The sequence below is a fragment of the Eleginops maclovinus genome, chromosome 19 (assembly GCF_036324505.1).
Source record: "Eleginops maclovinus isolate JMC-PN-2008 ecotype Puerto Natales chromosome 19, JC_Emac_rtc_rv5, whole genome shotgun sequence".
Lineage (NCBI taxonomy): Eukaryota > Metazoa > Chordata > Actinopteri > Perciformes > Eleginopidae > Eleginops > Eleginops maclovinus.
Window position 1 is genome coordinate 20413119 of NC_086367.1, and position 12463 is coordinate 20425581.

General features: G+C 41.4%; 1 protein-coding gene across 1 annotated transcript; it reads right to left on the reverse strand.

Annotated features, from left to right (window-relative positions):
* Positions 1-4429: 4429 nt before the first annotated feature.
* LOC134881001 (phospholipase A and acyltransferase 4-like) lies at positions 4430-6545 on the reverse strand. Its single transcript, XM_063908081.1, has 4 exons — positions 6301-6545; positions 5492-5603; positions 5011-5279; positions 4430-4877 (listed from the first exon to the last, which is right to left on the reverse strand). Exons 1-4 carry the CDS (start codon positions 6313-6315, stop codon positions 4755-4757), a joined length of 519 nt encoding a protein of 172 aa, XP_063764151.1. The 5' UTR covers positions 6316-6545; the 3' UTR covers positions 4430-4754.
* Positions 6546-12463: the final 5918 nt, after the last annotated feature.

A 12463-nucleotide genomic window follows, 5' to 3' on the forward strand; every position in this document is an offset into this window, starting at 1 on the left:
TTACCACTCCTGGTCAGGGGGGAAGGTTAAGCTGCAAATTTGTGGATCCAAGGACCTATTTATTCCTGTTTCTGAGACAGGCGGGCCCATTCAGCTGACGCACAATCTCCACCATTTACCTCCAGTCTATTTCTGTGACACATTTACGCCCACGTGTCAGGCTCCGTGAATCTACCTGTGTTTGACCGAGTCGGATAATTTACACAGGAAGTATTTGAAAATAAACATTTGCACTTGTTATATGTTGCATACCTCTGAGGAGCAAACTCATGTGTGCGCAGCAGAAGACAGATAAGACGTATGCACACAGAAGGCATTCATATAGCAGGCAGTAATAACACAGTGCTGCTTCTGAGAGGCCAGCCACAGTTCTGCGGACAGAGAGGGTACATACACGAGATGTTATTGCTCTATATGTTTATAACGCTGCCATGGAAAAATAAGAGGCTCGGCCACAGGCATTTCCTCAGCTCCTCTCCCCCCCAGTTGCATCTCCGAGCCTGTGTGGGAAGGAGGCAGTGTACTTTTAGATGAGGGCTGAGCACATGTCACACTTCATCATTTTTCAGAAATAGGCTTCCTGATTTCTCTTCCTGCTTATAATCCATCACATATCTCTTTCACCACTCGGCTTTTGTTTCTCCAAAGCCAACCATGTCTTATTGTCTCGCTCCATGCAGGGCTGACCTCGGGAATCGTCACGTTTACTTGACATGTTGATCTCATGTCACGGTATAGACATTGGAATTCAAACATAAATATTTAAAGAATAATATTTGGTGCATCTTTTGTATGCATTGCATTGTTTGACCCTAGCTGGCCACCAAGGAGTTTAAGTTGATTTCACTGCTGTTGTATCTCAAATGGATATATGATGTCTTAGGCATGAATCAGAATCAGGATTGACTCCATTCTTGGCTTGTTGTCTGTTCAATTTTTAGGTATCAGTGTGCTTCAGACAGTTCTTATCAGCTCGTTGAATATCATCTCAAGTCCACTTTTCAATGTCAATGCATCCAGCGTTTTAATATTTTAGAAGACAGATGTAAGCTAATGTTGCTACATGCAAAGCCTTTGCCGAACTAAAGGCCTACACCTAACACCACCCTCAGCAAGGTTGCATGCCCTGGTTAGAGATTATATGGCAATAGTGGTATGAGGGAGGCATCACAAACACTGTTTACACACCAACATATTAAGTGCCTACGGATTATATCAGTAAATCCTTTTTTTGTTTTGCCAATCCTCAGGATTTTCCCAGATAACTGCACGGCTTATTTATGTGTTTGACATGTGAACAGGCATCTTAGTCTTTGTGCATCATCCATATTTACTAAATCAATATCTATTTTGACCTACTAAAAAATGCATTGCATTGTTTACAATAGAGAGGACAGTAGAGATCTATACTGTACACAATAGACAGATGTTATTTTTCGTACCATATTCAGTTTTTATCCTGCAGTTTTCGTCCAAATATCATCAATCAAGTTTATTTCTCCAGTCACATCTTTCTTCAGTATTAAGATGTATCACACGTGTTGTCTAGGAGCTCTACAGATGATTTCTGTATTGCTGTATTGTTGGTGTTACAGGGAGAAGTGTATTCTGCTAAGTGTTGAATCAGCAGAACATATTTACAATTCTAGGGAACACACTGGACGTCTCCGGTTCTTTCCGCTCAGCTTTCATGTCTTTTTGTATTATTTCACTATTAAACATGAACTCCAACAACGCATAAAGCAAAGGAAATGAAACTTATTCTAGTCTTGTACTAAGTCACTGTAAATGAAAGTGTCAGCCTATAATGTGAATGTAAATAAAAGTCACATTTCATTATTTTCAGATATGGGCGACCTCTGCTCGTCTAAACCCAGCTCTCTGTTTCTGATCCAAAGGATAATTAGGCCTCGGAGCAAGGCGGTGAATGTTTGTTCTCACTCCGCTCGCCTTTAAAGAGAATGCTCTTTATGGACGCTGCAGTACGACCGTATATATCCCTTAAAAAAGGCAGATCTGTAGCTGCTCGTGCCTCTGATGTGCTATCCAACTTTAAAATACAGCTTTGCGAGCTCAGTCTTCTTCAAAGCTTTCTTTTCCTTTTTTTTTTCCTCTTTGGCTTTTTTTGCCCCCCTACTGCCAGCGCCAACTCGGCTCTGCCTGCTGCCTCGACATGATGAGTGAAGAAGTCGGGGTGAAAAGCCTGAAAGAGACTGTAGCTAATTCATGAAACAAGCAACCATCTCATAAACTTAAAAAAAAGTCAGTTATAAAAGCATGAAATATACCAAGAACCCACCGTAAAATGGGACATTGAGCCATTGGCGTTTTGTGTGTTGATCACCGTTCTATTTAGGATTCTCTGCAAGTAATCACACTCCTTTCATTCTCTTTGACTTTGAGGCCTAATGGCTTTTTTAGTAACGACTTTCTGTCTTTAACGGCGCAAACATCATTAACCCAGGCCATTGTTATTCTAATCTCTCTCCGTCAGTGGCCTCGGAGGCTGAGGCGTCGTCTCGGAGAAACAGTTTCCTCATTGTGCGATGGAGGGAGGGGGAATGGAGGTGGTTGCTTCAACTGCTGCCACCTGAACAGGGCATCGGCCTCCAGAGAACCTTACATTAAGGGTGGTCCAACCCGACAATCTCCACACCACCTCCTCCTGGCTCTCCTCTTTATGTGGTCCTAATTCCACCTCCCACCATCCCTTTTCCCCGGCCCTCTCTCTCACAAAAAGCCTCTCACACGATGAACAAAGTTTCACTGGTCCTCATTTGTTGACTTATCTGGCATGGTGGCAGTTTCTCCTTTAGAAATAAAAAGAGTCTTTAACCAGTGTTTGTGGGGCTTGTATTGCAGCAGGGAGGACTGTTGTGTTGTGTCCCTCCAGACACACAGGAAGAGCCTCTGCCATCTCCTCCACGACTTAAGCAGGTGCAAAGACAAGGCTCAATGACATCTTTGTACCCAATGGAAGAAGTTTGGGGGGTTTAACAGCACTCCTGGCGTGGGCCTGCAACACATCCCCTCCTCCGTCTGCCTTTTTTGGGAGGGACTTGAACGTGAGAAGTTAGCTCTGACAGGCCGCAGAGGGGGAAGCCATAAACTCTGAAGTGACACAGACACCAAAGGTAGTTGTTTTTTGGCTTCCACGGTTGCCTGTCACACCGCTTTTATCTCAGGCTGCTCTGGTCTTTTACTGGCTGTAGTAATTCATGTTGGCCCAGTGTTGCCCCTAATCCTGGTTTACAATAGAAACACACAATAGCAAGCCCTGTATGAAGTCTTCTATAGTCCAGAGATCTTCCTTCAAATGCAGAACTGAAATAATGTATGTTACTGGTTATCGGGGATGTTTCAACCCTTAAGGAAAAGCAATTATATCAAACATCTTACATAATTTGTTATTAAAGAGACCACGTTAGTTGCATAACCTTCCTGTTGTCCTCGATTCAAATTTCACCCATTTTTAAATGTTTTATATCAGAATAATGAGGTTATTTCATCTCATTGCTACAGAAATAACATCAGTGCCTTCTGGTGACATGATACAAATGTTAAAGGGTTTAAAAACTGATTCCTTACTAAACCAGTCAGTGATAATCCATCACCACAGTCATTGAAGATTTTGGCCTTTTTTCAACTTAACCCAGTTTAGATTTTGTGTAAATAAGGTGTATTGACCTTAGATAAAATAAAAAGTGAAGTAAAATTGATTAACCACTTCTTTTTATTCGAGCTCTGGCTTCTAACCTCTCTAAGAATCACATGTGCTGCTTGGTGGTTACATGCTGGAATTGGCAAGAAAGGGATTTCCAGTGTTGGCTGGCAGCTATTTAGGTCACTATCCCAGATTTATTTCTAATGCAAAGCGTTCCAAGTTTCTGTTTCCTCCTCTACCTACATGTTGATATCAGACGTGACAGTTCTACCACCTGCTTGTCCATGATGTGTTTCCTGCTCTCCTGCAATGGTGTGAGATTTCAACGCCGTCAAAAAATTGAATATATTTCCCTAGTATACCTTACTTCAGATATGTAATAAAGTCTTGCTTTTTCAGGAGAAAAACCCAAAAAAACAACATCCAACACAAATCACCACAACACACACACACACACACACACACACACACACACACACACACACACACACACACACACACACACACACACACACACACACACACACACACCCACACACACACATCGTGCTGCTCTGGCTGACTTTTCACGATCATGCCCTCTGCCCCCTCTGTCCATTATTTGCACTTAGTACCTCTTTATCGATCATGATTATACAACCAGGCCTGTGATGTTGGTGATTATTCTTAATCTAGAAGATCTACAACCAGCATGCACACATTAAGTATAGATTTACACACAAACCATGACATTAAAATAAAAAAAGACCCAAAGGAAAAAATACATTCAGTTTCCTGTAATGATTTCCATTTATTTTTGCAGAAGACAATACAGTTTAAAATCACTGGTCCAAAACACAAATAATTAAAGATACAGTTAAAGTTCAAGATTCAAGTCTTAAGATAAGATTACTTCACTTTTTTTGGTTTAATTCTAAGTTGTTTATTGTAACATACATTTCAGAAAGCCATAAAGTGAATATATACCAACATCCATATCAAACATAAGGTTTTAACAGCCATAGAAAGCGTGTAAAGTACATTCGACATTTTGACATTAAGTTTGTGCAGGTGAACTGACTGAAGCATTGTCAATATCATTTCTTCCGTCTCACTTGCGATGTGTCCTTCCTTCTTCGTTATCCTTAAACAAGGCGGAAAGCAGAACGGCTCCTGCAGCCAGAATCCCCACACCCAGTACAGCTGCACCTCCGATCACAGCTGCTCTGTTAACCTGCAAGAGATCAACGAATGGATGGTTGTCTGAGGAGTCAAAGAAGTATTGCTGGAAACAATTTACTCATGGCTCTGTATGGAAGAAGAAGCAGAGTTTGCAAAAATAAGTATAACATCTACTAAATAATCACCTGTCTCGACTCTGGCCTGCCGTATCGTAGCTCCGTGACAAAGTGCTCACAGTTGTGACTGGTGACGGAGTACGGAAGCTCCTGACCCACCATCCTACACGCGTCCCTCACGATGGCGTGACGCTCCCGAGGTTCGTACTGGTCATCTAGCAAGTTGTTGATTTCATAACTATGGGGGCCGACCACTTTCCAGATCTTCTCGCGCCTCACCTCGGCCTTGTGGCTGTCCAGGAGCATCAGCAGGTGATTAATAGTGCTTGAATCATCGCCTGTGGGGTAATTGAAAGAGAACTGAAGTTAGAATAAAGTGAATCAGAGAAGAAATGTAGACAAAGAGGAAGTATACAGTCTTCCTCTTTTATATAAATGTAGCTTGATTGACTAATACTCTCCGCCTGAGGGTAACATCATTATGGCAAGTGGCAGACAGAAGCTTTTAGATATTCTTTCCAAGATGTTTGGAGTAAATGCAACACTTTACTCATCGGGGGAATCATATGAACAACTTCATTTCCACCGATGTAGATTGCCCAGTGCTCATATGTTCCACGGGAGATCTCAATAAGGTCCCCTGGCTTCGGACTTTGGTCAAACTAAAAAGGTGAGAAAAACAAAAGTAATAAACTTGACATATAATCAGTTTTAGTTCTGAAATCTACCCTCAGGGTTAGGGTTCATGAGCATTGCAGTAGCAACAGCAGGGAAGTAAACTGCAATCTAGATGTAAACAAAAATTATGTTTCAATGAAAAGCAATGGATTTAAACTGCAGAGCTTCTTGAATGATAAAGTTCTTGCATGAGTCTTTCCTTTTTCCTTGTCTGACATTATAAACGATCAATAAATCTATCAGGGCATGAATCATTAAACAAGCAGGGCAAAGGAACGCCCAGATGTTTGGGAAGAGGGTATGTGCACAGTCAAATTTGGTTGATAACACTTTCAGTAAGTTGGAAAATATATGTTATTTATTATAGATGTATTCATAAAAACATCCATCTCAAAAAGAAAATATAGGATTTAGCTATTTGGTTATTCATATCTGTAGTCCCTGCACACATGACAGACAACAAACACTAATGAGATGCACTTCTTATGCATTATTTCTTTGAGATATTCTTCTTTTCTTTGTTTAATGTTACTTGAGCGTTGCGATATATTTTGACTCAAATGGTAACAGATTGCTTTACAGAAGGATAAAGTCATTTTGCATTGTTATTGAGGAGCATTTAACACACACACACACACACTACTAAGTATTAGTAGCAGAGGTCAGCAGCAGGAGACTCACCAGTGTTGGTGCCATGTCTTCTTCTTCCTGAGGTATGAACAGGAGCGATGTGCAGCCAATTTATCCCAGCTGGAGACCAAAAGCTAAGTGTGCTTACCTCCCAGGACGAAAGTGTTCACCCAGCTGATATGGAAACTCCATAGCGATTAGATAAGCACATTGGTGCACACACTCTATGACTTGGCAACTTGGCTGGCCCATGTGAGGTAGGGTGGGGGAGTGAGTGAGTGCAATAAAGCTGCAAAGGCTAAGTTTCATTTCTGGGGAACTGGTCAGGCGGTGCACTCATGATACTGAGGCTGGTTTTAAGTTTCAGATTGTGCATTGACCTTATTCTTAGTTTTAAGTCTTATGTAATTTCAGTAATGTCCATTTCATGTGAATCCAAGAGAGAAAATAGCTGAATTTGTATTGAAATATTCCTATAAAATAATCAAATCCAATAAAAAGAGGTGTGTCTTATTGGTCCAGTGCACTTCCTCTATCGTTCTAATGTTAATACAGAGAGCATTATCTCATACTGTTGCCATAGTGAGCATGCTATCATGCTACTGTAGAAGGTGTTCTTTTATTCGAAGTCCAGGAGTAGATCTAGAAGAAAACGAAGTGAAGCTCCTCATGTGAGTTTTAAAAGGAGTATTTCTTACATCACTCAGCGGCAGATATCAGTATACAAAACATGAAGAGTATGGAAGGTCCCTACCCATCTATTCCCTCAGTAACAAGGTAAGGATAAGGAAAGCTGTAAGCAGCCACGACAGGAAAGACCTATCATGTGCTTGGTTATTCGAGCAAGCTGCTAACGAAACTTAGCTAGCCAGTGTTTTTTGTTTCTGTTAGCTGTTTTTGCTCGAGTTCCTCTGCCCCAAGAGGCCAAAACCTATCAAAGCAGCTTTAAAAATTGAGTGCACTTACACAAATGAAGCAGTAGCAGGTGAATGTTGGGAATATCTGACAAAGAGAAGTGGAAAAATGGATTGCAGGAAAGCGTCCAAGCTGGGAGACCTGGAAGTTAAATATCTCCCCAGTTCCTCATTAAGTGCTTAAAACAGGAAGTCCTCAATCAGAGCAGCACAGGGATCCCAGCGGCCTTTTTAGCCCTGCAGGATGTTTGGAGAAATTCCCCCCAGCCTTTTATTATATACAGCTGTAAAACAGTAAGTCCTGCAACCCGGCCAAGAATATTTTTCATCTTTCCTTCTCTTTTTTTTTCGTTCTCCGTATTTTCTCCTTACTGTTCTGCTCTCTTCTGGTTGTCTTCACCTCATTGACAGCAGACAGAAGCCAGAGTGATTTGACACCAGACATTCATCTCTCTTTCTGTCTGTCAGCGCTGCCTTTTAATGCAGCACCTGTTGAACTGCTTGCCATATGTACCATCAACTGCCCGCTTCCTTACCCGAAACATCCGAAACTGCATCCTTTCTCTATTTTCTTTCTCACGGCATTAAAATGACCCTTTTCATTAAATGTGATGCATTTAAGAACAGTCAGTCTGCTCATGAATTTACCTGCATAACTTACCTTTGCACTTAATAATAAGCCACACTGTTTTGAATCAAGGTGCTTTTGCTTACAAGGGTTGCTTTATGCCTCTGACAATATATTTGTATGTCCTTTTTTATTTGTGTGTGTCTTATAAAGGGTCCCTTTATAAACAGCAACAACAACGTGGTACTGAATTTCATCTTGAGGTGTTTTGTGAAATATGTAGTTGCTTGTCTGTTCTGTGCTCACTTTCTCTCCCTTACCTTTTTGTTTAAATCATTGTACCTGTTTCACATCTTTTGTCTTCCATTCCTTCCTTTCCTTGTTTCCTTCATTCCTGCCCTTTGACCTAGTCATTCTCTCTGTCAATTACTTCATATCCTTTTATTCTTCCCATCCTCTCCTGATCACCCTCTTCTCACCCCCTACACTTTTGACCTCTAGCCTTTTCACACTAGTTCTGTGTGTGTGTGTGTGTGTGTGTGTGTGTGTGTGTGTGTGTGTGTGTGTGTGTGTGTGTGTGTGTGTGTGTGTGTGTGTGTGTGTGTGTGTGTGTGTGTGAGAGTGAGTGTGACAGATTTAATCATAGCCCGAGGCAGAAAGCAGATCTCTCATCTCTTACGACAGCCCCCTTGTATCCTTCCTAATCCCGTCCTTGGGGGTGCAGGCTACCTCTCCTCCTGTGACTGACGAGCAGCGGGGGAACCCTTGCTGAGATTCGACCGGCGGACGTTCACATTTCCCATCTCCTCTTCCTCCTACAGTCGAACCTCCCTCTCCCCCTGCACTCCACTTGCTGTAGGTTCAAGCAGGATGGCTGTGTCAGATGCTGGCCTTTGATATGCTAATACCTTCCTCTGCTTCATGTCTTTATAAAGTATTGACTGGTAGCAATGCAAGCGCAGTGTTATCTTCAGCCTGTAACACTGATAGAGGGAGGATATATTGTTGGCAGGGCTCTGCTTAGTCAGTGATTTCAATCTTTTTTCAAATTCTTTCTTGAGAAAAGAAACCACTTCAATCAGCTGAGAGCAGTGCATGTTGAGGAGTACGTTGTGGTGACAGAGGAGCGGGTCCAACTCACGGTCAAAGTGCACTACAGAAAGAGTTGTCCCCTTTTGTAAAGCCAAAAACTGTGTCAGTAAAGATAAGTGAAAGAAGTGAAGTGAAAAACAATACTGCTTTTAAATAAGACATAAGCATGGCTTTTACTTTAGATTTGTAGGCTCCATTAATGGTTAGTTAGTGTCTGGCCATGAACCATCAACAAGGACAACTAGAGGTTGCTAATAAAACTGTCTACCTTCATCATTGGTCTTATTATTATCATTGGTCATATTGGTCTTTTTTCTAGCGTTTCAACCTTTCCTTGATTGCTTAGAAAGCTGATAACTCTTTATAATGACATTTAAATATTTAAATAAATGTAAATATAATAAAGAAATCAAAGTCATTAAAGACTCAAATCACAGGATTTTTTTACTTGATTCAGCAATTATTTCAGGAACTGCGTGGACTTACTGCTGACTTGCAACACAATGAATATGTCTCACTTCTTACCTATAAAGCCTTATTAAATCTAAATATTACTTTACTTAATTACTAATTAAGATCTCTAACAATGTCAGCTCAAAATTCACAATTTGACAAAGAGATACAAACATTTTGAAGACAGGACAAACATTATTTCCTAGTTTGATCAAAGAAACATCACTCTTAAGACAAGCTCATGAAGATATTAGGGAAATTAGTATATCTACTTCTGGTGTTTTGATATCAGATTCATGTGTTGGGTGATACCTCAGCCTAGACAACGTTTTACAGAAGGAGAAGCCGCGCTAAAGCCACCTCCTGCACACACAGTCAACCGCAGGCAGGGCCGTAAATCATGCTGGCTGTTTGGCAGAAGTCGTGGATCATCGTACAATGGTTAATTAAAGCCAGATCAATCCCGGTGCCACCGGTTCTTTCTTTACACTGCGTCTACAGAAAGCAGTCCCACGGTACCTTCATCGCAGCGGGCAAGAAGAGGAGGAGGAAGAGGAGGAGGAGGAGGATGAGGCCTGTGATGTTTGCTCGGGGCTAGAAAAGAGGCTGCCACTCATATTTGTAGAGAGGACAAAGCCATGCAGGCTCTCTGGCAGCATATGAAAGATGTGTTTTCACAGAGCGTACAGCAAATACAACTGTTCTTTTTTTTCCAGCTCTTCTCCAAAAGCAATCGCCAAATTTCAGGAGCATTGGTTTTTTGCCGGTTGCCGTGGTTACTGGTAAGCACAGTGGGCAAAAGATAGTTAAAGGGGCATCCGGGGGCAGAGTTCACAACCATGTTTACTGTAATCAGGTAATGATTACAGTAAATGTAATGTAATGTAATGGGTCTCCTGGCACGAAGCTATTCTCTCCCCATCCGATAGGTTAGGGTTAAAAGGGTCAGAGTGGAAGAATATACTTTGAAATATTCCATTCGTTAACCAACTGTAAAGTTAAATGGGGTTGACAGGATTTCAGCTAGAGAGGATGTTTGCATTTTTGTGCAAATTTGAATCATCTTTGCCCTCGATCTGTTTTTCCCCATTTTATTCTGAAAAGTGTGCTCCCCCCTAGTTATGTCTGGTTTTACTTCCTGTCTCGTTGTTTCCCTCCTGTTTGATTACCTGAGTGTGCTCCCACCCCACCTGTCTGTCTTGTCCGTGTGATTATAGTCTTGCTGGTATTTAAGTTATATTCGTCTTTCAGTTGCTGTGGGATCCTTGTCAAAGTTGAATGTGATTTAGAGGGAGAGAGTTCGGTCTGTATGTATCTTGTTAGCCTTGAAATAAAGGTATTTTATGTTTGAACCTGTGTCTGTCCTGCACTTGGGTCCTACCTGCTTCGCTTACTCTGACAAATGCTATACGTTAAACCTCTGAGATAACGCCTTAACAGAAGAAAAGTGCTAGATCTAAGTGTTGAATATTTTCTGATGCTTTTTATGTCCTAGATGTCAGTACTCAGTAAAGAAAACAACAGTCTCTTCTTAACTTTGCAAGCTTGTTCAGTTCTTTTATTCCTTTTGATATTTCTCAACAATGTTTATGAGAGGAGACGTGAAGAGAAAACAGAGCCAGCTACATTAAACTTGTCATCTCTAATACTCACATGACAAGTTCTCTGCAGCTCAGAGCGCAGCATGTGATGGTGGGTGGTGTGAAAAGGGTTCTTGGTTCCCTGTGCAGACTTCCTGCTCTGGGCCAATGAACCAAGACAACACTAGGCACAGTGTTCTCGTTCAGAAACTGATCTGACCCCGAATGCAGCCCTGACCTCCCTCTATTGGCTGTGGCCCAATCAATGGATTGACACAGCATATTCTTAAGTATAATATTTGTATGCAATTCATATCAACAAGATGAATAGTGTTAGAGCGGATGATACTTTCCCCATATCTAATTCTGAGCATTAAATACATTTTTTACTAATCAAACCATGTGAAGCATTGATCATGGTCACTTTTTCTAACCAAAATTGGTTTCTGTGTCGATTTTTCTCTCGATTAACCAACACATGAACGTTTGCTGTTATAACACCAAAGATATAATATATCTGTGTATGCCTTTGGACGGTGTAAGTGCGTCTGTGCTAGAAAAAGAGATGTGGAGGAGACTTCAGAGTTTATTTAAGTGTCAGAAACACCCGGCAGAAGGTAGATGATGATTCACAGAGAGAAGAAGCTGCCTTCTGCTCGCCCTCTGTGGTTTCCTCTGAGATCTCATCCATGTGACAGACAGAAATGGTGGATATTTTAACCAGCAGGCAACAGTTGAAAGGTGCCCAAGTGCTGGTGACTCATTCAAAACATACTGCTTTTACACATCTGCTGGGATGGAAATGATGCCCATTTCAAAAGAAGCAGTGGCTTTTTCAACTTTACAACAGTGAAAGTAACAATGCATGACAGTTTTATATAAATAAAGGTGCCAGTGATTCAACCTGCGGGCGGTTCCTGAAAGCTTTTTACATTTGTGGTCTGAACACGCAGCGTCTGGTACCCTCTTTCTCAGGGAAAAACCTTCTGTCGTTTGAAAATGAGGCTCTAAATGCGTTTGCTCTGAAAAAAAAAGAAAAAACGTTGCATAAGAAGTTATTGCAAGCAAGCAAAGAAAACAGGAATATGCTGTACCTCCATCAACGAGTTAGACATCCCTTAAAAATGCTTCACAGTACTGCCTTATAACACCAAAGCAGCAAGCAATACACAGGAAGACAAGTTGTGTTCATCAGTTTACCTTAAAGTAATAATACAGGAGTAGTGGGAAGGTTTCTGTTGCTAATGCTCATGGTATTTAAACACATGAGAGTATTATTACATTTCCCACGGTAACAACATCAATCCAATACAATCCTGCTCCAAACTATCAAAATAAACGTCTTCTTCTTCTTTTGCCCTCCCTGGTGGTCTAGTGGTTAAGATTCGGCGCCGCGGCCCGGGTTCGATTCCCGGTCAGGGAACTACCGTATTTTCCGGACTACAAGGCGCACCTGAATATTAGCCGCACAAGCTAAAATTAGGGGGAAATCCCGTTTTGTTCATACATTAGCCGCACCGGACTAAAAGCCGCAGGTGTTTTAATGTTTAATTACAATATGTAAGAGAATTTGCACAAAGGGGATTGTCAGGAAAGAGATGGCTATT